This window comes from Apteryx mantelli, chromosome 2, assembly GCF_036417845.1.
Source record: "Apteryx mantelli isolate bAptMan1 chromosome 2, bAptMan1.hap1, whole genome shotgun sequence".
NCBI classification, from domain to species: domain Eukaryota; kingdom Metazoa; phylum Chordata; class Aves; order Apterygiformes; family Apterygidae; genus Apteryx; species Apteryx mantelli.
Window position 1 is genome coordinate 148484457 of NC_089979.1, and position 26461 is coordinate 148510917.

Genomic DNA, 26461 nt, shown 5'->3' on the forward strand with positions numbered 1-26461 from the left:
GTGTGGCTCTTAATTATTTATGATGCTGCTTTTCCCATCAGCAGTCACCTGTCCCAGAAAGCTCTTCTCTGGCAACATCATGAACCACTAGAACTTCTTGACTTGCTGCTCTAGCAATTGACCCAAGGCAGTGGAGTACAAATGTAACTTATCAGGATCCTGTTTGTTTGAAGTGTCTTACATAATATTTGCAAGATTAAAAGGGAAGAAATAGTACCACAGTGGGAATGTAATATCCAAACAGAAGACTATGCACCAGCCTTTACACCAGCTGCCACTTCTTCATCCTTCCACAGGAACCAAGTAACTGGCAGGCCTTTACACAGTACTCTGTCAGAAAATCTTGGTATTGCTAGCTGTGAATTGCACTGCATACGCATATGGTACAAGTAGTAATAGTTGGTTCCACCTAGCTTCACTTTGCCAAATGCATTTCTGATTGTATTTGTATGCCCACTGTGAGTTTTAAAAGGCTCTAACACAGTATTGGCATGATAAGCCAGAGAGAGCATTTGGGGAAGATGTAAAATATTATTGCCAGAAAAGTGGCTCCCAGGTTGGGGACACATCTGGGGAAAGAGTTGGTTCATGGTATGCACTGTAATTCTGATAAAAGGCCATGTGGCAAGACAGATTCAGAGGCACAAACTCTTTGGTTCATGATGGGGTGACGGAGCTGAGTGGTGTCAGGGATCAGTGTGACTGGCATCAAAGTAGAAGATCTACTGGTCCAGCGGTTACCTGCTGAGTTCTGGTACTCTTTCAAAATAGCTGTGTATGGAAGAGGTCCTGGGTACTTGGTACCCCCTCTTCTCCCTAGTGACTCCTCTCCCATGCTTGTCCCACCATCATCCTCTGTGTCCTCTACAAGCTGTTCTCAAGCCTTCTCTGCAAAGTTTTTCATGATATACCTGAACTTCTTCCTTTTTTTTTCTCCCAAAATATAAGAGCACTGTCTGAAAATCTGGAGTTCAAAAGTCCACTTCCAGAATTTTTGCTCCCTCACGTCTCCTGGTAATATCCAGACCTCTCACCACGCTCATGGCTATGCCTTTTCTGTCATGAGGCAGGAAACTTCTGTGCCTCTGTGTCCTTGAGTTTGATTGATACAGCTACTCCTGGCTTCAGTGCTCTCCCCAACTGTCTTGTCTGTATAGAGAGCCCTGCTGCTCCCTGCAGTTATATCTACTTTTCCCTCTCTTTGCTCTCTTCAGAGCATGTGTTGTTTATCAACCACATAAGAGCCAAACAGACTTCTCTCATAAACTGCCTTGAGGGGTGTATGGCCTGAAAATGATTAATGCTCTTTTTTTTTATTTGTTTGCTTTGTATTTGTTTGATTTGTAAGCTTTTCTGATATCAGTGTGAAAGACAGAGTATGTTCCACAGAACTGCACCTCTAAGTTCCTGTTTTTTTCCATCTGTTATTGCTGTGTGTGCTACAATGCATGCAGCCCCCTCCTGTTGTTCTGAGACACTTGGTGGTATTCATTTTTTGTTTCTTGTCTGGCCTACAGTCTTCAAGCGAACTCCACAGTCCTCTTGCTTAATCCCCAACTGACAGAAACACTGGCTTGTTTTCAGATCTGCTCTCTGTTGACTTGGTGTGGCATGTGGGAGCAAGTTTGTTTCACAATAGACTTGAATGAGTTGCCATACTGATGACTGCTCTTGAAAGTAGCAGGTTTGGGGGTGTAAAACTTGGACAAGGGTAAAGGTGATAATGGGTTCCCTAATGCACAATGACAGTAGTGGCAGCAGCCAGAAGGATGCCAAACTGTATGCATATAAACTTTCAGGGGAAGTAAGGCCTGCAATTTGTTGTACAAGCTGAGTGAAGCAAAATATTTGATAGGTACTCCATCTTTCCTCTGCTGTGATTCATGACCTCAAACAATGAAGACAACTGTGGACACAGGTGGTACCTGAAAGTAGTTTTGTTCCTGCATCTGCTTCTGTGTATTTCATGAATTTGATCTTTCAGGAACTTCATTTCTCAAAAAATGACAGAACGTGAACAAGACCATATTGTGCCTAATGAAAGTTCATGGGAGGATAGGTTTTCTTCTTGAATCATCATGGTTTAATCCATTACTGTTCACATTGTTATTCAGTCAAAAGGAAGTGGGTGAAATGCTCATGGAAAAAATTGTCACCACTTTGCTATAGCTGTAATCCAATGGGAAAAGCCAGCTATTGTGCTCTCTGTGGCACACAGATATTTTCCACCACAGCATGATGAAATGTCCTTATAACATCTAATATCCATCCAAGGCTTTGTGCATTAAGAGTAGTCTTCTAGGTGCCTTGCCATAACGTCTCTCTTTTGAATGGGTGGTGAGTCATGGGGCTACAGTTATGCTTCACTAGCTCCTCAAGTTGAAAGGAATGAATATATTTTCTTCAGGCAGAACCTAAATTGCTTTTTCTTGGCAAATACCATCTAACCACTTGTGATGATTACTTTTAGTAAGTCTAAACATAATTATGTTGTAAGCTGCGCTTTGGTTTAGGAAGCAGGAATCAGTGTTTATGTACCCTGTAATTACATGGTATTTACCACAGATACCCTACTGCTACTTGTAACTTACCATATGATTAAGTGACCAACATTTATCATCAGTGAAGTGTGTGTTGCATGATATGTGTCTTCCATGAAGCAGAACAATATTGTAATTTCATTTCTCAACCCTTCCTAAATTAACTGTTGGTTTAGTTCAGTATAAGGCGTTTTCTGTTTACTTCCTATGACTCTTCCTGAAATATTTAAGCCCATCAGGTGATTGTTGGAAGACTTGCACAAAACACTTGCAGAGTCATTCATCTGGAGTTTCTTTCAGATCATGTAACAGGGCATACTGAATGTATGAAAGGTGACTCTTCCAGTCATTTGCAAGTGTCTAAAAGACATTAGCAACATGTATTTTCACACATTCTTGTGGTACTGCGGCATAGAAATACAAATCAACTTTCACGCTTTCTTTAGCACCCATTTCCTTGCGCTGCAAGACATTGGGATAAAATTTATTCATCAAAGGCATTTGTCTAATAAGGCTAATGTTTATATGCTCTAAAGCATCCAGAGATCCACAGACAGGCTACCCATCCCAGCATGTGCATTCCAGTGGTGACTTTACACTTGAACCTGTTTAAAATGTATTAACAAATAGAGCCGTGAGACTTGGGGGAACTGTGTTTTGCTAAGAAGTTCACAGTGATTACGGGCAAATTAGCTTCCTACTGTTGGTGCTCTATGCCTATTGCAAGTGAACGCTGAACGGCTCAGGGAACCGTACGCCACCAGCAGCCCAACCACAGCCTATTTCTACATTCTGACATTACGGGGCAGATGGGCTGTTACAGGACTGAGGTCCTCAGAGGGAAGGATTGATTCCCTTGGGCTTCTAAGCCTTTGCGTGCACAACTCCACCACAGGCTCACCCCAGCCGAGGTGGATTTTTTTTTTTTTTTTAATAACATGCAACCCACATTTTAGGAAGATGAGTTGAATTGGAACCAAAGGATTTTTTTTCTTTTTTTTTTCCTTTTTATGACCATAAGGAGGAGGACAATAAACAGAACAAGCAGAAAAGCCTTACTATAATTAATCTGAATTTTATTAGACTGTGTGGCAATATAGGAGGATAGACACACAGCAGCAAAAGAAAAAAATCTGTATTTTCAAAGCAGTGTGATACTATAACAGTGTGATTCAAAGGCAAATCATTTTTCCTTTAATGTTTTAAAACATTTAAATGCCACTTTCCCCAGCTCCTCCCAAACTGTTTTGTTAATGACAACATCTGTGCAGGCATGAAAATATTTTACCCAACCTGTGGAACAGACACATAAGAAATAGAGTGCAAAATTACATCTCCCCACACCAATTCTGTTCAAACCTCTCCCTGGCATTTAGCAGCTTCAAGGTTACTGCAATGACACAGCTGCTAAGATATTCAGCCTAAGCGAGATAATCTTCCCACCAAACTCTTTTCTCTGGTTCCAGCCTGTCTAGGAACCAGGCTGGCCTTTGTTTGGCTGGAGGTGAGAGTCCCTTGGGAGCTATCGCATAGCGGTATCTCACTAAGTAGATACTGTATTTCATGTGGGTCACTATGACTCTGTCCAAGAATTTTCTCTGGGGAAGTAAGGGCCTGACTGGACAGGAACTGATATAAGTTATTAGACTCTAAATAACCTTTGGTTTTGTTTCTCCTGAACTTGAAAGCATTCACAATTCAGAGGCATTAAAAATACATGAACAGATACATTAGTTGCAATTAAATTTCAAGGTTGATTGCTGTCCCTCACAGTGTCCTCACTTAAAAGTACTCTTGCTCCTGTACTCTTCCTAGGGATAACTAACAACTTCCTGACAAGTGGTGTTTTGTGGCGTGTCAGAAGAAAAACCTCTACTGGAAGAGTTTCAGAATGCATAATCCCTTTGCTAACTTAAAGGGGATATTCAACAGAATGGGTTACATTCCACCAAATCCAGATCATACAATTTTTGCAACAGCAGCAAGTGTTACAGCAAGCTGGAAAACTTATTGGCATTTACTCAATGTCATACATTAAACATTTGCAATTTTTTCCAGATAATACTTTCAGTACTAACAAAACAGCAGGAAGAATAATGATGAGAAACTAACCTTGCCTTTAAACAGTTGCATGAGATAGCACAAAAGTATATGCAAAAGCATGAGGATTCTGGCTAGTTTTTCTTTTTTCTCTCACACACTTAGACACTCAGGAAGTCCTTGTAAGGTTATGCAATTAAGAAACTGTTATATTTGTGCCTTCTGGGGTTTACCTTTCAGATATCCCACTTTCCAGGTTGAAAGAAGACGTGGGTTGGTGCACTCAATCTAGTCAAGCAAAAGCAAAGCCAAAAAAATATGAATAATCTATCTCTAATTCATTTTTGCCAGAAGGCTGCAAAGAATTATAAAATAGCATGAGAGACTGGCTCATTTTTACACTGATCTTGTAAGCCCATTAAGGTGTTTAACTTTCATGGACTGTCCTAGGGATCTAGAGTTGCTGTTATCCTTTTGTTTAATTACACCATAATCTTAGTGCAATTACAGTGATGATAACATTCTTCCACAGACATAACAATAAATTAGCCATTTGGGATAAATGACATTACTTAGTTTACTTCAGTGAAGTATCAAAGAAATATTAATGTGATCATGTGGGTCGGGGTGTGAATGTAAATGACATTATCTGTTTCTAGTATTCAACATTTCAATATATTTGGGGGTCTTAATATTGTAAGATTCTCTTGAATTTGCTTCATCATGAAACAATTGATTGAGAAATATCAGGAATAGCTAAAAGAAAACATGTTTTAGCACAGTTGAAAAATATGCAGTGCGGAGTTTTTTGGGCTGTGCCTTAAATACCCATGTAATATTTCTCAGCTTCATCAGATAAATATGTGAAGCAAACACTATTCCTGATATGTTTTTTCCCCCATGCCACATCTTGCCATTTTTCCATCACATATAAAAGTGTCTTCTGAGTCCTTTTGTAGTTTAATACCAGCAACAAAAATAGATTCATCAAGTTTTTACTGTTACTACTGTAGAAAAAAGGAAGATAGAGTAAAAGCAAAAAAAAACAAGCAGAAAACTTGCAGCTCTGCCCTTTCCCAAGTGAGATATCAGAAAGGATCATAAATGCATGAAATATATTTTGAAAATATAATTTGAAATGCAAAAAATGGGGCAGCTTTACAAAAGGGTAAATTAAGAGAGTTTTACTGGTTGATGAAACTTGAATACCCTTTTATTATTTACGGACCTGGTCTGGTTATTCTCTCCTCATTTCTATGATGTTGGTTATAATTGTACTGAGGTATATTATATAAAAGAGTGGAATTAAACCAATGTAATAACTATTCCAAAAGAATGTTTGTACAGTGACAGTCCAGACAAATGCCTGCTAACCTAATTAAAAGATGTATCTGAAATAGTAATGCTTTATAGCCCTAGAGTAGCTGCAACAAAAGGGCTGAATCTTTTCTTGTCACTTAGAACAATTATAAATAATGAAAACAAAGAGATGCGTAGGAAGAGGTGTAAATGGAAGTATGGAATGTATGGAAGAATCTTTTATAGGAGGAATCTGGTTTCTATAAATCTCATTTACATGTGCCACAAGACATATTTTGTTCTCTTCTTTGAACAGAGCCGAGGTTTTTGCAAATTAGTTATTCTGTGTGCTGCAAGAGTTTGAAATGAGTTTTTCTGAATGGCTAATGAATCAAAGGATGTTGTAAGGATTTATTAGGTGCTATTTTTAATATAGCTTTGTTAACAAAAATCTTTTAAAAGGAGAATATAAATGTTTGGGAATGACTGCAGGAGAGCCAATTGCTTGCAAAGTGGCATTTTTCAATGGTAGAAGAATTTGGACTTCTTTGACACTTTGAAAACACAAATGCATATCTTCTGGAGTAATGCTTATGTTCTGTTTCTTATATTGATCTCAGTTGGTGGTTATATGTGCCTAAGTGACATCACTCCTAAAGTTTTCTGGCATTCTTACTGGGGAAAGATTGGTTGCTTGTGCTGAGGGCAGATGAGGTCGTAGGTTTTCCAGATGACAGTGGTCTTCTCCAGCATCTTACTACAGAGAAGGTGCTTTAGGGAATAGCTGTTTATGTAGTGGAAAAATTTATGGGTTTGGTTTTAGGGTCTGTTTTTTTTTTTTGTGGCCATCTATCAGCATAGTCTGGCAAATCAAAGAGATCTTAGGTGGGTTGTCTGGGACTGATAGCACTAATAGGGCTGGACCAAGGTATTGGGGTGATTTGAGCAGGGGAGCATGTGACACACAGTGCACACAACACTTGGTGGCCCTGAGGGCACAAACTGCAGTTCCCTTCCTGCCCTTTCCAAAGCTATTGCTACAATCCTTATAAAGTGTGCAGTTATACTCTTATAAAGTGTGCAGATATGTTTCGCTAACTCTTATTTCACTGCCTAAAATTGGGATTCCTAGCTAAGAACAGTAATAAACTATCTTCTGATTTCCCTATTTAATTTATTTGATGTTTTCTATTTACAAATGTGAATATCCAGAAATTGCTCAAATGGTCTTGAGGGCTCATCTCATGCAGATATGCTGAGATTTTGCTGCGTAGAATTAAATGCAATAATACCTGTCTCAGAATGTGCAAAGTACAAGAATTATTTTAGTTATTTTAATTACTATTACAACATCAATTTAACGGGATGTTTATATAAACTTTGATATCATACTTCTCAGTCTTTATCTCTAGTCTTTTTTTCCTGCTGTCCTGGCACATAGTAATTTAACAAGAATAATGAACTCACCTTTTTGCATTACTAGTAATGGCTGTCAGTGATAGACAAATAATGTCAGAGCTGTAGATCTATAATAAGTACACTAATATACAAGGCAAATCGTAGAAGCAGAAGATAAGTTCTCCAAAATCACTAATATTGCAAAATTATGAGAATTCAAGAACTCAGAGGCGGAGTTTTTGATCTACTTTCACAGTTCTTTAGCAGGAAGGTATCTCTGGCAGCCAGAAGCATCAAGATGGCATACGAATCCATTTTCTTTCTTTTCCTTTAAGTTGTGAGCAGCTTTCCTTTGCCTTGGTCAGTGATGTTTAACTCTGTTTCACAGAAAGCCAGGCACAGAACACGACTTTGGCCCCACAGCTGATTGCAGGGTATTTTTAAACAGACCTCTGTAAGTCTCTCATGGTTTCTCTCTAGTGTCTCCTCCTTTGGTGATGGGGAAGTAGCTTCTCAGATCAGGTAGGTAATATATCCAGGTTCCTGGACTTCAACAATATCTAATCGCTAGGTTGGGGAGTAAAGTTGTGAAAATTGTAGCAGATATTAGTCTATACAGTACAGCACTTGGGCTAACGCTGGCTTCCATCAAAACTGGACAACGCCCAGGGTCTGAGATAGTAAAGTTCAAATAGAAGTTCCCCTACCCATGAGCCAGCTTCAGGGTCACATGGGTTGCTCCCAGATGTCCCAAGCTGCATCACCTCAAAAGTCTGTAATTATACTGAGACCAAAACAGAAGTGTCCCGAGAATCAGGAAGCTCCCAACAGTTCCTTTGCAGTTTTCCATCTTAGCCAAACAAGCAGTGATTTGGAGGAAAATGATCAGTAGAAGTTGTGTAATCTTACCTAGTTTAAATAAGAAAGTTAACAGGAAGAAATGAAAGAAATAATTCCACAAGACATTTCATGGTGAGTGTGTGTCTCTACTAAGCTTATTGCATTTCTGAATATACAAACTAAAATCAAGGCTTTCCCTTGGGTGTTCAGGGCTGAAGCATACTCTTTTAGGGAAACTACTTTACTCTGGTTTGGTTTTTCAGAAGCTCCTCTGCTATTTCCCTTCTAGTTTATATGCTGCAAGGGCAGCCCAATAAACCCACACTGAACTGTTCACTTGAATGGCAGCTCTGCCTTTGCCCAGTGACAGCCTCTCTCATGCAAAACTTTTCATTGTTCAGCCGCTGCTGGCAGACAGTTTCTTTTCCAACTACCTAACCACAGTCCTTTGTATTACTAAGGCTTTTAACATATGATTTTACTTAGCAGTAGCCATCTGATAAGAAAATGAACATTTTCTTTGCAAAAGTCTCATTTCTTTGTACATGTAATATTTTGTATGAGATAGTTTAGGTTTTGGGGGGGGGTTTGCAGAAAAGAAAAATGAATGATTTGTTCTTTGCTCCGTTTAAAAATACATACTTCTTTCTCTTGGTCTTCAGTTCCCTGTGTCATCTTTTCACTTCTCTGACCTAGACTTAAGCTACCTCTCAAGAAAAATACACATCATCTGTCTTGCCTATGAATCAGCATGGTCAGGCACTTGCAGAATGGGTGGCAGAGCACTTGCTATGGCAAAAAGAGCCTTCACTGTAGACTTCCTGACATGCTTCGGATGATGGTAACTGATGTAGAAGAGGAACAGTTAGCTATCGCGAAGATGCACAGGGCTTTGTAAATTACAAAACTGATATTCATATCTATAACAGAAATATGAATGTTGTACAAAAGGTATATAGGCCAAAACATATCATCACGACAAGAACACTTGATGTGTAGATTTGGTTTATGGAGCTTTGGTCGAACTTACATGACATTAAGCCAAGCTCTCATTGTTTTCAGAACTATAAAAAGAAGGGAAAGGCTTCTTTTTTTGAGGCATATGTCACAAACCGCTTGTTGGCTCGTACTACAAAGTGCTTTAGCGCATTCCTGTTCTTGTCAAATACATTGCTTGGTATTTCAGGTTGAGAAGAGTATTGTTTCATGTACTTATTTTCAACAGCGATCATTTTGGAGAACAAGCTTTAAAACAAGCTCTTTTACAAAAGCAATGTCATGGCTATTTTAAGAAGTAATTTCTCATCAGCTTACTTCATTGCTGTTACTTAGAGCCATTTAAGAATTTGTTTTTCAGCAGACACACTTTTTTTTCCCAGAAAAGCATATTTTTTGTGAGAACATTTTTCCCATTTTAGAAAATTTTTTCCATCTAAGAATGAGGTAGTTCTATGAATGCAACAGGAGTGACTTGAACTGGGTGGGTGCTACGAATTGCTAAGTATAACGTTGTGATACATTAAGTGGTCCATTTCAACTGGAACCTTCCACCCATCTTCTACTAGAAATTAAGTAATATAAAATAAAAAACTCTAACAAGATATTAAATGTTAGAGTCATTCAAATAAATAATGTAATTGTTGCAAAAAATATTAGGTAAAGACTAAACTATCATAATAGCTTTCAAGAGGTACTGATTATATATTCTCACAATGGAGTCTACTCCTCACAAGCACACAGAAGTGTTATTTGTTTATACTCTGTATTCAGTATGACTCATGACTGCTTTTAATATATGACACATAGTTTTAGACATTTTTTAAAAACACACAGGAAATTACTACCTAAAGTGTTTTTTGTTCTAATTCAGCTGGATGCTAAAGTGCACATAAAACTAAAGACAGAAGCTATTGGACAGGCTTAGGTTTATGTACCTTGTTCATGCAGGGCCTTAGAAGGGAGAAGAGAGCTGTCAATATAGATGTTTCATTTTTCTGTCACCTGTGTATCTCAGCTTCATAGAAACAGAATAGCAACTTCAAAGGCCTCCTTGTCTGTGTTGGTTTGAACCTGTGGTCTGTTATTCCTCACACTTGGTAAACATTGTCAAAAAGCTTTCTGAGTGACACTGATTTTTGTGCAAACCCAGAAGCAGTAAGCACACACACACACACACACAGGCCGTATGTAGACTATTTAGAATCTTCAAGGTTGCTGCCTTAATCAGTTTTGCTCCCAGATGAAATCCAGTGTTGCATCCAGTGTTATTCCCCTGAAGACGCTGAAGTGACAGTCTAGTATACCCAACAGAAGGGATAGCACAGTTCAATTTTGCTGTCTCCAAATGTAAACACAATGTTGGAAATGAGTCTGCCAACCCAAAAGCCAATGATCAAAGAGCTGTGCTCTTTTAGAACACTGTATGCCATTTTTGATCTTGAAAGTTTTCCAATAAAGATTACTTAGCCAAGAAAGTCTACTGCTGAATATGTTAAAATGCCACAGGTGTAGAGCATATTTCGGAGTGGAAAGATTCAGAGAAAAAATGCATTTTTAAATCACGTCAGTGTCCTTCATCAATTAGAAGTGTGCTTTCGTATTTAAGTAGTGCTATACATATAGTTTTCCCTCTTATTGTTTGTGTGAGTGTGCATTTGTATATGATGAAGACATTGGAATATACCTTCTTGATATACAAATGGCTTATATATAAGCCCATCCTTAGTTTTAGTTATATTTCCTATTCTCTTTCCTATTTGTTTTCATTCCAGTATTTAGAAGCAGATTGTGCTTCTAGGTATAGTACTTCTGGAGAGTTTGGGAAAAGAGCTCTACCACCTCCTCCCACAAAGGAAAGATTAAGTGGTTCAGGAAATTGTAGGTCTGAAAAATTCTTCATTGACTAAATGAATCAACCATGAGCATTTACCACTGTCAGAAAATCGTGTCACAGATACTATAAGCCAATTTTCTATGAAAGTCCATTCAGGAATAAGTTAATTTTACATTTCCTGCTTTCTTTAAGTAAGTTGTAGTGGCAATGATAAAATGTCCAGGCTCAACAGTAGCTTCAGCCTTTGAATCTCTGGGATGATTTGAAATGACTTTGTGTTTCTTTCCAAGTTGTTCTGAAGCATAACTGGAGTTCTCATTAGAATGATCTCCATGCAAGGGCTGCCTGCTTTCCAGCTATCATCCACCTCCTGCTTTCCATTTTTGTCTATAAAGTAAAGCTGCATCCGGCAAACACTTGGAAATACGCTCTGTGGTTACTAATTACCTGCTCTGATTTATTTAGTTATGTGTTCCAACACAATCAAGTCCTTTCCTTTCCTATTGTGTCTGCATTAGTATTAGTTATATATTGTTATACTGTAAATGGGATGAAAACATGAAAGGGAGAGTGTATGTAGACAGGAACATTGTGCCAGGGATGAATAAGCACAGAAGTATTAAGGGTAGTTGTAATACATGAATATGGCTTCAAAGGTTTTGCATACATTGTCTTCTGAATATTTTTGAGGAATGATTACAAGATTATAGATCTACTCAAGAATGTGTTAAAATTCATGTGCACATGATCCTAGAGCTTATAAGCGGCACAAATATTCTCTGGAATGGTAAGTATTTAAAATGTCTCAATAGGCATGAGAGAAATACTTTTGAAGGGAGTGACATTTTAAAAGCAGACATCAATAAATAGGAAATAATTAAAATGCATTTCAGGGACTATGCTTTGGCAAAACTGTTAGCTATCCTAAAATGATGAGTAATAGAGTAAAATTAGAGCTGCAAGTGTATATTCCAAAAATTCAGAATTATAAATGAGCTGTAAAAATGCAAAGACAGAATTTTTCTTTAACCTGTCTTTCTCCCTTCCTATCAATTAGCAAAAGAAAAAAATTGGTATTTAGGTGTTTACTCAAAAGACTCTCCAAAAAACAAGACAGTTGCAGTTAAGTCCTAAGAATTAATTTAGTAGTTTAGGAGATGACTAGATATTTAAATACCATGTCTTTGAATATATAGGTGCGTTTTAAATGAAAGCTAAGGCAGCTAGGTCTCTAATTCAATTGGCAATGCAGAGTGTTTCCAAATGTATATTTTATTGTATTTTATCCAAGCCTGGCTTTCTTTTCTTAGGTCTCCTATCGTATTCACTTGAGTAGACTTCGTGGTACTTCATCATAATTGCTAGCAGCCATACAGGACAGTGTTTCCAAACAGCAAGCTTTTTCTTCTGTATGGCATAATATGAAATCTAGGCATAGTTCAGTAAACACAGTTAGTAAGCATTTAGAAACATGTTTCAGGAGAGGACAGGAGTGGAAGGATGCCTAAAGCTCTCCAGAAACTTCAGTTAATTTTTCTGTACTGTCAGAGGTTTCTTGTATCGTTTTAAACAAGCCATTTAACAAGTCTATCTCATCTCCCAGTGGTAAAAATGGAGATAATACCATTAAGAAAGTGGTGTTGCACACTAATAGTTTTTGAATAGCATGTTAACTGTAGTTGGCTGGAAAAAGGTATTTCTACCTTGAGGGTAATTCCTGTTGTTCAAATTTCTCTTTAGTTCTGCAGTTTCACAAGAGAAGGAATATCCTGTTTTAGGGATAGATTTATATGCTCCTTCATCTTGTGTTGTAGTCCAATGATACTAAATGTAAGAAGAAAGAACCTCTTGGGCTTGGCAGTAAATGGGGCTGGGGAGGAAAAGAGAATCTCACTGTGACTGAGGAAGGAAAAAAAGGCACAAACAAACCAGCATAAATCCTGTTGAAATTGCAGTGGAGACTGTCGACTTGCCAGTAAAGAATTTCTGTGAAACAGCATTTTCCAAAAACAATTTTTTCTGTTAGGAAATTTCCAGCCAATTGTAATGTTCTTGTCATAGTTGGGATGTTTGCTGTTGGAATGTACTTCATTAAATCAACAGAAGGAGAAAAATGAGAAAGAAAACAACAGTTCAGCATAAGCTACCATTTGGTAAACACTTTAAGAGCTGACATGCAAATGTGAGGTTTGAACAGCTACCTATAGCTCCAATCAACCTAAAGTTTGTCAACTTTGACAAACAAGGCAAAAGCTAAAATAACAATTAAGCAGAGGCTCGTTGTAGGGCAATGGGAGTTTCTAAGTTAGGCCTATAGATTGGGGTGTCTAAAGAAGTTAGTCCCATCTTTAAAGTGGAGTTCACAAGCCTAAGTGATACAAGTGCATTTGTAGACTATTTATTGTTAAAATAGCAGGGTTTTCCTACCATTAAAATAAACATTGCTTTGATTTTAAGAAAACTGTAGTGTCACTACAGTACCATCTATTCACCATAGACGGCTGTTCTTCCTCAAAGGAAGAACTCCAGTTCCAAACCAGTAAGTGGTTTTGGATAAGCCTTTCTGATAGAAGCAGCCCGTGGCACAGTATAAATCAGAAGAGAACTATGAAGTCTGAGATGAACAGGATAAACAAGTGAGATCTGACACTGCAGGGAATGCACCAGAATTGCAACTTGGCTTATAATCATGAAAAATACCTCCCTGCGCCACCTTTCATCTGACTTTTTTTTTTTTTTTAAGTTATCACCTCCTTTTGTCTGAAGCTCTCCCTTACTCTGTGTGTCTGCAAATATGAAAAATGGTTAGCCTCTGTTCTGAAGAGGTGACCCTTTGCAGAGATGAAACAAAAAGGCAGATTGCAGAAAAGGATGGAAAGCATGATGGAAGGTGTATGGTGGTAATTGGCTCATTTTGATAATGCCGCATTTCTGGATTTTGTCCGTAACTGGAATTGTTCTTCCTTTTTTTTGCTCTGTTTTTCTTCCTGTATGAAAACTGGCTTCTTGAACTGCTAATTTCTTTGTTCATCTTGGATCTTCTTCTTCTGTTAGCCAACATGGACTTTTTCCTGCAATTTTAGCTCTTACTTAATTCACTGTAAAATTGGTTGGGGTGTTAATTTCTCTCAGATGACCCTTTAATACTCCGGCAATGCCTAATTAAACCTGCCACTTTATTAAATCTTTTCAGAAGTTACTGAAATGGTCTCAATATTTTTTTCTTTATTGTAGGTTTCATATATACTGGAGAAGTTGTGCATCGAATGCTAACAGCCACACAATATATTGCACCCTTAATGGCAAATTTTGACCCCAGTGTGTCAAGAAATTCAACAGTCAGATACTTTGATAATGGTATGTAGCAGTCCTTCATAAATGAATGTGTCTGTGTCCCTTGACTCTTCATATTTTCCTAAATAACTATTCTTGAGGGAAAAATTGAAGATATTTCAAAATATTTTTAAACTCACAGGCTATATAAAGAATGTGGCTAAACATCCATAAATGGTTCTTAATTCATAACATGGTTAAATAGTCATGAATGCCTTTTCCTGAGTAGGTACCTTCTGGATGTTAAAGTACACAAGCTCGTATGCTGGCAATGTGTTTGATGAATTTTAAAAGGAAAAGTCTGTCTTCTGTAAAAGTGCATGTTCCTTTTACTTCTATATATATAGGAAATAATGTCCATCTACTAGCTAAAATGAAAATAGAATTGTGGAATGCAATAGTAAACATACACAGAGGCAGGGTGGGTATGAGGTTAATAAATATGTCAATGACTAAATGTGCATTGAGTCCCAGGATTGGAATCCAATACACTCATCTACAGCAGTAGTTCTCAACAGTTCCTTGTAGAAAAGATTGAAAGAGTAAAAGGCAAACTGCAATGTTATACTTGAGGCACTGTGAGATATTTCAAGGGCCTTAAACGTGTGGATACTTGTCTCATGAAATCGGTTATAATCAGCATTTTGGAAACGTGACCTATGCGCTTAAATGACATCTGGTGCCTTACCTCAGGCCTCTAGTCACCAGATAGAAAGACAGTGACTATGTATTTTGAATTTAAAACCCGGCAATGACATCATGACATCTGTGATTATTTTAAATGTTCCTGGGTAAGCCTGTTCCATCATAGGAACATAGTACATTTATTCACACTGAATTTAAGCACAAATTACAAACATGACTAAAAATAAGTCACATTTCCAACCAGGTGTGTTATCCAGAAGCTTCACTCTGAAATGTTTATTCCCCAGACCAGGGGATCAGGGATCAAAATATATCCTGTAACCCATGCCTCCAGTCATAACCTTTCCTTACAATCTAGTAATTATTTGCAGAATTTACTTGTTAAAAAATTAAATAAACTAGACTTACATGAGAAACCCTGCTCTTTGCATTGAGAATGTTTAAACAGAAAAAATGATTATTTTCATCCCATAAATTATTTGACACTCTGTCCTATGATTTGCCATCTGCACTGAAAGAATCCAAATATTCTGGGAAAGATGTTGTTAATTCTCATTGTTTTCCTGACTTACAGTCTTCATACCAGGTGTAGCAAGCAGGCTGTGTCACATTGCTTTCATGGCAGGGTTGAACAGTCTTTTGAGAATTTGCATCCCTCCTCATGCATAGGGCATGATGTTCTTTTGGATCTCATGTGCTTTAGGACAAAGAATTTGCTGTCTTACTCCAAATGAAAAGAAACTGAGCAAGTTGCATCTTCAGTTCCTTATTTCTTATTCATTCCTGTCTTACCCCTCTGGGCACATGTGCTGCTTTAGAACCACATCTAAAGGACATTATTTAGTGACCCGTCCAAGTTTCACTCATGGAGCTGTTTTACAAGGAATTTGTCTCCACACACATCCATATAAAGGATGCTGGGAGTGAAGAGGCAATGTATTGGAGGCAGCTGACCTCCACTTTAGTATGGGATTCTGAGATGCACATAAATCTGAGGAACTCAAAAACTGATTATAAAAAGTTTTGGCTATTTTGCTCCAAGAATTTGAAGTCCCTTAGAATTCCTGTAAAATTAAGTTTAAAATAAATAAGTATTCAGAAAGTATTTAATGGATGTAGACATGAAAGGAAAAATGCACTGTGCACACAATGAGCATGCACTGCACCTACGAAGGCTGGTGGTGTGATGAACTTACTGCAGTATGCCTCAAAAATTTGCATGTTCACAGTTTCATAACATTCACTGATATGTTAGTGAAAGTTACTGCCCTGAATATCTGTGACAAAAGATGTTTCAAGGAGATATCAAAAATGCACTGAGGTAGCAGCTTACTGACCCACCTTGAACACTCCAGCAAGAAATGGAATTAAAATGTTGTGAATCAAAGCACATAACTCCCATTAGTGCCAAAGAGGAGAAAGCATATAGTCTTAAATATGAAAAAGACATTTTCAGTTAACAGTTTTGGTGATAAGTGTCTTTCAGCCAAGCTGCCTGAATGTGTCTGTAACCCTCAACATCTGTAAAACATGCTCACAGGGTATGCAAGTTGCTTGGGGTACATTTTTAGTGTGATAAGTGGATATCCAGTCAGAGAACTCCCATGAATATTAACAGGTCTCTTGCAACTAAATCTCTGCACACCAGACTCAATATTTACCCTGTCCATGGATTCTTAGTGGTTTTAATTTAAACTACATTTATTTATTGCCAGCACCTAATATTCTTCAACTTGCAGAACCTCAGTGAGTGCTTATACTATGCAGAAAAATTAATGCTGTTTATATTAATGCATAGTTAATGGAAGAATCTGAATTCCTCAAATAATAACTTTCACGAAACTAGCAATGCTATTAGCACTTCACCTTTCAAAGCCATCTGGCTCTATGTAGTGTGAGGAAAGGCACTGCAGAGCAGTGGCAGCAGCAGCACACCTGAACCATGAATGCTGGGTCCTGCCCTCAGTGGCTGTTGACTCCTTGTGCGACTTTGAACAAGTCACTGGACCACTCTTGCTTTAGGAGACTTATGTGTGACTAGTTGAGGTAGTTAACCATCGCACCGCAGTGTCCACCTTTAAGAGGATTTGGAATGCAACTTGTGTTTGTAATATCTTTGGCACTTCAAGATGCTGGGCTGAAAGTTGCTAAACAGAGACAAATCACTGTTGTTTCGAGTAACTGAAGTTAAGTACTTTTCCTACAGTCAGTTAATATTTTTCTCACATTTTTTCTTCCCTTTGCCTCTCTACCCCCACTCTGGGGTTCACAGGCACAGCACTAGTTGTCCAGTGGGATCATGTACATCTGCAGGATAATTACAACCTGGGCAGTTTCACTTTTCAGGCCACCCTACTCAATGATGGGCGTATCATTTTCGGCTACAAAGAAGTAAGTTGGGTCTGAAAATTGTCTTTTAAATAGACAAATCACTTTATACCTGTCAGGAATTTCTCTACTTTTTTTTTTTTTTTTTTGGTGGATATTTGAAAGTTCAGCTGTATAAGATCACTTTCATATTTTGCTTGTAAGATCCCTGTTTTGCAGAAAATGAAATTTTACTCTAAAGGTGATGTTCATGTGATGGACTTGAAAGCCACTTGCTTCATAGCACCAATATGTTTTTGTCTCTGTTGGGATAGAAGAAGAAGTAGACCAAACTTTGGTTTCTCAGCTTTCACTCTGCATTCTCCAAGTGTTTCAGAATTTCAGTCGTTGCTACTTTGAATGAATTTTTTTCTCATTGCTAGAGTCATGTTGAGTATATACTTCCAGGTGAATTTCACGCAAATGAGTGTCAAAAGGTAGATAAGCTCATGTCTGTAGGGGCAAAGAATGCTTTCTTCAATTTTTGGTTGTTTTAATCTGTTTGACATGGAGGGTTCAATTTTTTCTTGAACATATATATGTCTTGGTTATCCTCCTTATATAAAAAGGTAATCAGTGATTTAAGTGATCATCCAGACTTGGGGAAATCTGGGTTCTATTCTTGCTCTGCTACAGGCTAGTTGTGTGCCTTCAACCTTGTTTTTCATGCCGCTGTCTTAGCCATGCACCTAAATGAAGCAGAAATAATAGTATTCCTCCTTCCTTCATTAAAATGCTAGTGATGATCTGGGTTATTCTACTAGTGGTAGTAATATATTCACTTGAGAAACATGTCTTTGTACCTTGCAAACAGGATTGCTGCACAATATTCTTGCTGGATAATTTCTGCAGACCACTAGAAACTTCTGGTACGCATACATACCTGACTTTCTTTATCCTAAAAGACATGCACAAGATCTGCTCTGGTTCTCAGTTTGTTTCTGAATGTTATAGAGGCTGGTAGTTTTAATCTATGAAAATGCAACTTATTTCAGTGTTGACTTCAGCTTCAGGAAAGCTTTGAGCTTGTTAGCACTGTGGAGCTTGTGCTTGACCACAGGGGTGTGCACCAAAGCTTTGCTTTTCTCCAGTTGTTGAAAATGATAATCTTTTAAAGACTGCAGAAATGTTCCTGCCTTCCAGGCCCAGAGAAGTGGGAAGGGACACTACTTCAGTTTGTAACTTTAAGATACATCTGACAGGAATTGCATATGAAATCTAGCATTAAAATGGTGACATTTTCAGGAAACCACTATTCTTGGTTATCAAATGCTTTGGCCTTTCTGTCACCTTCCTGCCCTGCACAAAATGGATGTTATATGAATGATAGAAGCTATTGCTCTAAATTCATTTTGCACAAATGTAAATGATGATGCAGAATGCCAGGCAATGGAAACTTTCCTTCAGTTAGGGAGACAGGAGGAAAAGGACCACCTAGTTAATCCCATGTGGTTCCCTGGAACTGCATGTAACTATATCATGTAATCTATTCATAAACTCAGCAAGTCCAATTCTACAGCTAGTCAGGCTGTTTGCTCTCACTGTTTGTATTGGGAACCTCTTGCAGAACCAAGCTGTTTTCACCAGGAGGAATATTATTAATGTTCTTTTCATTAATCCTGAGACAGAAAGAACTGGAATCTACAAATCTGATAATTTGTGTTTTTTCCACTGCTGAATATTTAAAATCCCATTGCATAGTACAGCCTTTCACAAGTTGCTTTTGTCTCAAATGCCGTTATCAAATGCCACTTTAGAACTCTTGTACATAGTTAAGAAAAGAGATTTTTTTAAAGTGTTAATACTTACATACTTGTGATCTGTAAATCTTTTAACCAGAAAGGTTTTGTGAAATCTCTGAACATCACAACTAGTGTATTCCATTTGAAATTGTCTGAGAGAGGGATTTGGAGGCTGAGATTTCTAGTACACCACAATCTGTATTTGCAGCCTGTCTTACTTCATTAAAAATACCTCAGCTGTTCTCCTAAGTGAGGAAAATTGAATAAAATTTCTGATCACTGACCAGACAGAAGCTGTCTGGAGAGAAAAAGTGAAACACTTGTAAATTAAAACTTGACTCTGGTGTTTATAAGGCTGGCTAGGAATTGATTTATTTTTCAGTGCTGCATTGACTTCATTGCTTTCTGAGGAAGTTCTTCTGGAACCATTTCTCTTGCTGGTGAGTCACGTTGTCAGGAGTCCCGTTAGCTCCAGTAAGACTACTTGTGTGACTGCTCACTAGCATGAATAAGAGTTGCACAAGCATATTTCTATCATGTTTTTGGTGCCATTTCATATTAGCATCACAGTTCATCAGAAATTACAGTAGTGTATGGCAAATCCGCAAAATCTTCATTGCATTGTCGTTGGAAGTTTCCAAACTGAAGCACAAATGTAAGACATGAAGCAAAAAGGTTGCCAGTTGCATTATAAAGCATCCTGCAGTGGCCTGGTATTACTGAGACGAGGAGTTTATCTTGAAGAATCCACTTCTAAAATAACTTTGATTCTATATTTAAAGGAGATAGAAATAGGGACTTCTATGTCGAGAGCACTTCAGGTAAATTTTACTTCTTATTTCCTATTTATTCAAACCATTTGAGATTCCCTTTTTCAGGGAGAGATTAACCCACATCAGGTTTGCTGACCACATAAACATGGTGCTGAGTACAGAGGCAGGACTTTGCCCAGGGATTGCTGAGTACTGCCCAACCTTCTGCCCAACCTTCTGCATTCTGCGCTTCGCCTGATACGAAGCAGTATAGAACACACCAGTGTTATCCAAAATCCAGAGTCAATTCTGAAAAAGTGAAAATTTAGAAAAGAAGCTGAACCACCAGCAATATTGAAATCTGTAGAGACATCAGAATATTTTTCAGAAAAGTCAACTGGTAGGAAAAGGAGCCATGCAACCATTTTTTGAAATGTAAAAACTATTTGAAATGCACAATGAGGTTTAGTTTGGTGCTTTGTCTAGTTATTATTTGCTCTGAATAGGCTAATCTAACACTAGCAAAAACCTTAGCTATTATGTTTGCTAATCTGTTTCTCTGATATTCTTCTTGTACTATAATATCAGATTTAATTCAGGATTAACATCAGAATATCAAATAATATCAGAGTAAAATCAGAATTAATATCAACACTACATTAAAGTGAGAATATCAAGTTTCTATACTCAGCCTTTTCTGTATGCCAAGTACAGTTTTCTGTGTATTCCTTGGTAGAAAAAAACTAGCAAGGTTCTAAAGCATGCCAAATATTTATTCCTTATCAATTTAGTTTGTTTACAATGCGCACAACTTCCTTTTTAAATACTGCTTTGCTTACACCGTTAGTGTTCTGGCAAGTGGAAAGGAAATGTCAGGAAATGTCAGGAAATAGATCAGCTGTTTTATTGGTGCACCTCTATGTATCAAATGCTTTTTCTGAATACATTCAAATACATTTTCTGGAAAGGTATACTTTTGTAGGTTTTAGTAATGAATGATCATTTCTTATGTTCTGAATTTCACAGAAGTTCAATTCTCAAGAGCTTTTCTGTTTTGTTTTTTTTTAAACAAAATCACTGTTCAGTGTAGTCCTTTCCCATTAGTGCTTAAAGCTAATGTTCCTTAGTGTAATATTTGGTTTCTTTTTCTTTCTGTGATTAATACAGGACAAATTAGGCAAAGGTGCCAAAGGCTTTATTAATGGTTTAAGATATGTTCCGTAATTTCATTGAATTGAGGCTTTCTTTGTTCATTTAAATAGTAATGATTCTTTATTCATGTAGTCATCCAGAAACCATTATAAAAGTTGAAATGCTTGTCAAATTGCCCAATATTTGAAGTCAGAAATAATTCTAAAAGAAACTTGTAGTAGAATTTCTTTCTACCGTGAAAGGATATTGAAGTGAATGGAACTGACTAAGTATTGGCATTTGGATACAATTGACGTTTCTGCTGTATGTAATGGAAAATATTCTGTTTTAAGTAATAAGATTCAAAACATGGAAACAGGATATTTGTTTTGATAAGGTGATCAATTTATGCAACTTAAAACTCTTTGCTTATGAGTGACCTCCCAGCTGGTTAGTGAGAAAATGAGTGAGATGCCAAAAATATATTGTGATTTTAGATGAATAAGGTTTACAAAAAATCCCGTGAGAGGAATTTGGTTTCTGTGGAGATATTTCTAGTCATACAAAACAAAAGAAAGCCACATTAGTGTAGGAGATATAGGGAAAATAGGGCTATAGATGAATTGCCAAAGTTTTACTGTGACGTTTCAACTTTTTAGAACAATTTAATCAAGTGGGTCATATATGCATATACTTGTCAAATGCTAACATGATAATGTATAATTACTGACAATTGAAATAATTATTGGGAGCAGTATCACAACTGAAACAATGTGCACTCCTCAGTGATTAAGTTTCATGCAGTTTGGTAATTAATGACTGTTGAGGAAACTGGCAACAAATACCCTATATAAATAATATTGTATTCCTACTTATTATTCTGCAGCATACTCTGGATCTTATCTATGACTCAGTTTTGAAGTGAGCAGTAATTGCACCCTGCTTACCGCCTCCTTCAGGATAAGGTCAAAGGCGATCATTTTATTCCATTCTAAAGGACAGGATTCTAACTTGTCCTCAAAGACAGTTGAAGCAAATAAAAATTGAGAACTCTACTGTCTAGATTACTGTTCCCAGTTTCTTCATGAATTCTAAATATCTCCTCTATTGTTGAAATACACAATCGCAATCATAGATGTCAATGGCCCCAGGATAATAGGCCTCTGGGAAACTCATTCATAAACTGATGACCTGTAGAACACAAGAGCTTATGTTGTCTGTGGTAGAACTAAGGTACATTTTGGAATGATTTTAGTTAAAATTCATTCTCCAAATGTAATGTCATAAAATTCCTGCCACCCATTACCGAATACTTGCACATTCCTAGCTCACTGCCTGTTTAACTATTCAGCATGTCATGATATATCTTGTCATTCAGATGAGAAAGACAGAACACTAGATATCTGCCTGCTGCCTATGTATGGCTGTAGTTTTCAATAAATACTTTTATCATTTATCACAAGCCTTCTGTCAAAGGGGCATATTTCCTCATAAGCTATCATATGATAAAAGCCCATTTTATCCTGACATCTCATTCAAAGGATTTCACCTATAAAATACCACTGCTACACTCATTACAGAGAGACTGAGGTATTCAGTTCTGTAAAATGTCTTATTTTCCAACACTGCAAAAAATAAATATAGGTGTTTGTAAACGTAGATTTAATAATGTTGCAGTTTTTCAAGAGAAGAAAAGAGTTTTTCTTGAGTCATGGATTACAATTCTACACTGACAGCATTCACATTCTGTATGACTAATTGTTAGATGCAGGCTATATCTCAGTTTGAAGAGCTGGCTATATTTACTTAATTTATGAGACTTCTTTACCTTTCACAAACACCTCTCTGCTTCTAAAGCATATACACAAATTTTTGCCTTTTTTGAAGCTGCTAATCTGTTAGCCTGGACCCTACTACAGCTTTCTGCAGTTGAGGAGCTTGGCTTGCTTGCCCATATTATTTTTAGAGAATGATTCTGTAAGTTTTTCACTCTCCTTAGAAAGCCGAGCACAAGAGCACAGACATCTGCAGGGACTTTGACAAAATCTACTGAGATATTTCTGCTCCAGAATTTTGTAATTTCTGCGGAAGTTTTTATTTGTATTTTCTGTTCTATTTGGCTTCAGCCTCCTGTTTTAGTACGAGATATCACTGAGTCATTCATAATTTTTGATATATAATGAAACTGAAAGTGACTTTCAAGCTCTGAACCAAGTTTTATTGAAAATAAAATGAAAACATTTGGGGCATTTGTACTGCAAATACTCATCACTCTTTCCTGCTAAAACAATTTTAATTTGCTGTTATAATTGTTGAGGAAAGATGCAAATTATTTAAGTATTCATGAATTCAGAAAAATCTGTGATAAGGAACTACACTTAAAATTAAGGAGGCTTATTCTGAAGGAGGCCTGAATGCAGCTTCTCCTGGTTTGTACTCGCATGTAAAAATGCGTATAATTATGTTGGTATATCAGACACAATTTATGCTTGAATCCATTTTGTCAGCACACTGTTGTTCACACACCTACTCATAATACCAATTCCATCTAGATTTTATGTTCATAAAACTCTGATTCTGTTCTTCATCTGTTATGGTTCTTCTGTAATTAGGATGTTACACACATTCACATTAGTAGTTGCATCCTTCTCATCAGTGCTTTTTTCTGCCTTGATTTTCAATAGCTTCTCTAGAGTCTCTCCCTTCTCTCTTTAAAGTCTTTCTTTCATATTTAATATAAACTTTCCTCTACAGTATTCTGATGTCATGAATAATTCCCTTCTTCTGTTTATACTTCCATGCTGGAGAAAGTTTATAAACTGTTTCTGACCTCCTTGAGTGTTTTATTTTGAAAATTTTGAAAACATGGTTCTTTCAGCTTCTTCTTATGTCATGTTCTCCAATAACTGCATCAAAACTAAGCTGATATAAGCCAACTGAGGTAGGAATAGCAGTATTAAAAAGCTGCTTCTGTTTTTCACATTGGTTTAGTATCATGCCTTTTGTCATACCAGAGCACGTCCTGTATGCAAGAAACCATAAATAAACGCAGCCAAACCAGTACAAATTCTCCAGATTATGGAGAAAGGGAAAGAACTGGAAATTTACGACAGTATTTAATTCATCAGAACTCACTTTTTCTGTTCAGATTCTTGAATTTAAATGTAATCAGTAGAAAGCACAACTACATAATATTTTGGGAACAAGGAAAAGCAGAACTACTGATGCTCAACTCAAATGCCAGAAGTCATGCTGTTAATTGATATGTAGACAAAACTGAATCATCATTTACTGGATATGTAACCAGCTTTTTACTTTGGAATTTTTCTGCTAAATGAGAAGTAATGGCCAATGATATAATTTTTATAGCTTTGCATAGGTAAAGCCAGAGTAGGCTATTAGATCAGCTCAGGTAGCACCTTGTGTCTTACTTTCTTACACTTGATCCAGTTTTGTCTGTCTTTAGCCTAGGAATTTCTAGTTAACTGGATGCCAGCTTTCACTAAGGTGTTCAACTGTGATTTGAAAGGAGCAAGGGACAGACAATCACAATTTCCCTTGGTAGCTTATCCCAGTGGTTAACATTCGATCATAAAAACATTTGCCTTACTCTATTCTGAATGCATCTATCTGCAGCTCCCAGTCATTGCTTCTGGTTATATCTTTCAGTGCTGGATGATGGGACTTTTTAGCTCCTGAGTTATTTTTTTCCTTTGGCAGTATTTGTTTATGGTCATCAAGTCACCTCTCCATTTCCTTTCAAGAAGCCAAACAGATAGAGCTCTTTAACTCTTTTACTTAATGACATTTGAGAACTGAAGAAGTTTGGGCATTATTTTCATGACTCTTTTATCTTCTTCAACTTAAGTTTTCAGCATCTTTTTAAGAAATAGACCCTCTGAAAGTCTGTGTAACATTTCAGTAACGATCTATTGTGTTGGTATAAGTAAAATGGCTACCCCATTCTTACATTACTCTTTGTGTAGCCAAAGGCCACATCAGTTAGGTTTTTGCTGCGATGTAAAGTGCTCTGAAAGCTTGAACAGATCATCCATTAAGACCCCACAAGTCCCTTTCAGAGCTGCTGCTTCCAGACATAGTCCCCAAACCTCTACTTTGCATTCTTTGTTCCCTGGGTTATAACTTTGCAATTTTTGCAAAGGCTAATCTTACTAATTGATTGGCAGTATTTCATTATCTATCACTCTGCCAGCCTGTGTCATGTACAGAGCTGTTCAGCAGTAAATTTAGGTTTCCTTCCCAATCTCTAATAAAAATGTTGAATACTAGTTCTGATGTCTGGAAAATCAGGATATACTGTAAAGATACACTGACAGTCTGACCTGATTCCTCAGTGATGGCTGCTATTTGTGATCAGTCTACTTAACTATATCGATATTATATAAGCGTCATGTATAAATGCTACATATAACTTGTATGTCACTAAGTCAAACATCTTACAGACTTCTAAAGCTTTTACATCTATACAAAGATCAGCTAAACTTGAAATCTCCTCAAAGAATGAAATCAAAGTTGACAAGACCTATTTTCATAAAACCATGTTGCTTGGCATCAATATTCTGTCCTGTAAAACTGTACTGGTCTATAGCTTTTTAAGTCTTTTTCTTTGTTCCTGTAGATATTGGCAAGCTAGCATCTGACATTTTCCAGCTTTTCCACAACACTGATGATTTCCCTGCTACTCTAAGACATACCAAACATGAATATCAATGGGCTCTCTTCAGCTAGCTCTTCAGTTTTCAGTGCAAGTTATCTGAGCCATATGCTTCACAATTTGTGTGTTTACTAGTATATGAGATGTATTGCCTCCTCCTCTCTGCCTGATACTAGCACTTCATCCCACTTTGTTGTCAACTGGGGGAAATAAATTACTGAAAAATCCTGCTCTTTTCTGCATCATCGTTATTAGCGGTTGTTACACCTCTAAGTGTTGATGTGTATATTGTTATATAAGATGCAAAGCAAACTAGTATAAATAAAAATTAATCATTCAGTCTTCAAAAAATCCTTAGTCATGTTATGCCATTTTGTATAATATATTTATTTAGGACTTCTGATTTACACTGGCTAAATACTTATTCTGACGGGGCTGTTGTTTTCAGACTGAACTTTTTGAGTTAAATACTTCACACATATCTTTCTATTCTGTCTTCCAGATTCCTGTCTCTGTGACACAGATAAGTTCGACCAACCACCCGGTGAAAGTGGGACTCTCAGATGCATTTGTGGTGGTGCACAGGATCCAGCAAATTCCCAGTATGTAGTATGTAATGGTGCTAATGGTTTGGAGGCTGGGAAATGAGTATAAGCTGATTTCATCAAGGATGATTAGCTGTACAGCAAATCACTTAGCTAATTTCAGCTTGTTAATTCAAGTGTAATTTTATTTGCTTGATAATTCCCAATGTGGCTTTCTCTGTCATTGTTTCTTATGAGCTGATAAATTAAGTAAATAAAACTCAATGGCCAGCCAAATACTGCAAAACTGAACAGTCAACCAACACAATTTGGTATTCCATA

General features: G+C 37.1%; 1 protein-coding gene across 1 annotated transcript in view; it reads left to right on the plus strand.

The window, feature by feature from the left end:
- Positions 1-26461, plus strand: part of PLXDC2 (plexin domain containing 2) — a 279476-nt gene that overhangs the window by 187715 nt on the left and 65300 nt on the right. The window contains exons 5-7 of the mRNA XM_067291774.1: positions 14185-14307; positions 17201-17319; positions 26098-26197. Coding sequence (XP_067147875.1) covers positions 14185-14307; positions 17201-17319; positions 26098-26197 — 342 coding nt within the window. The remainder of the gene's footprint in view (positions 1-14184; positions 14308-17200; positions 17320-26097; positions 26198-26461) is intronic.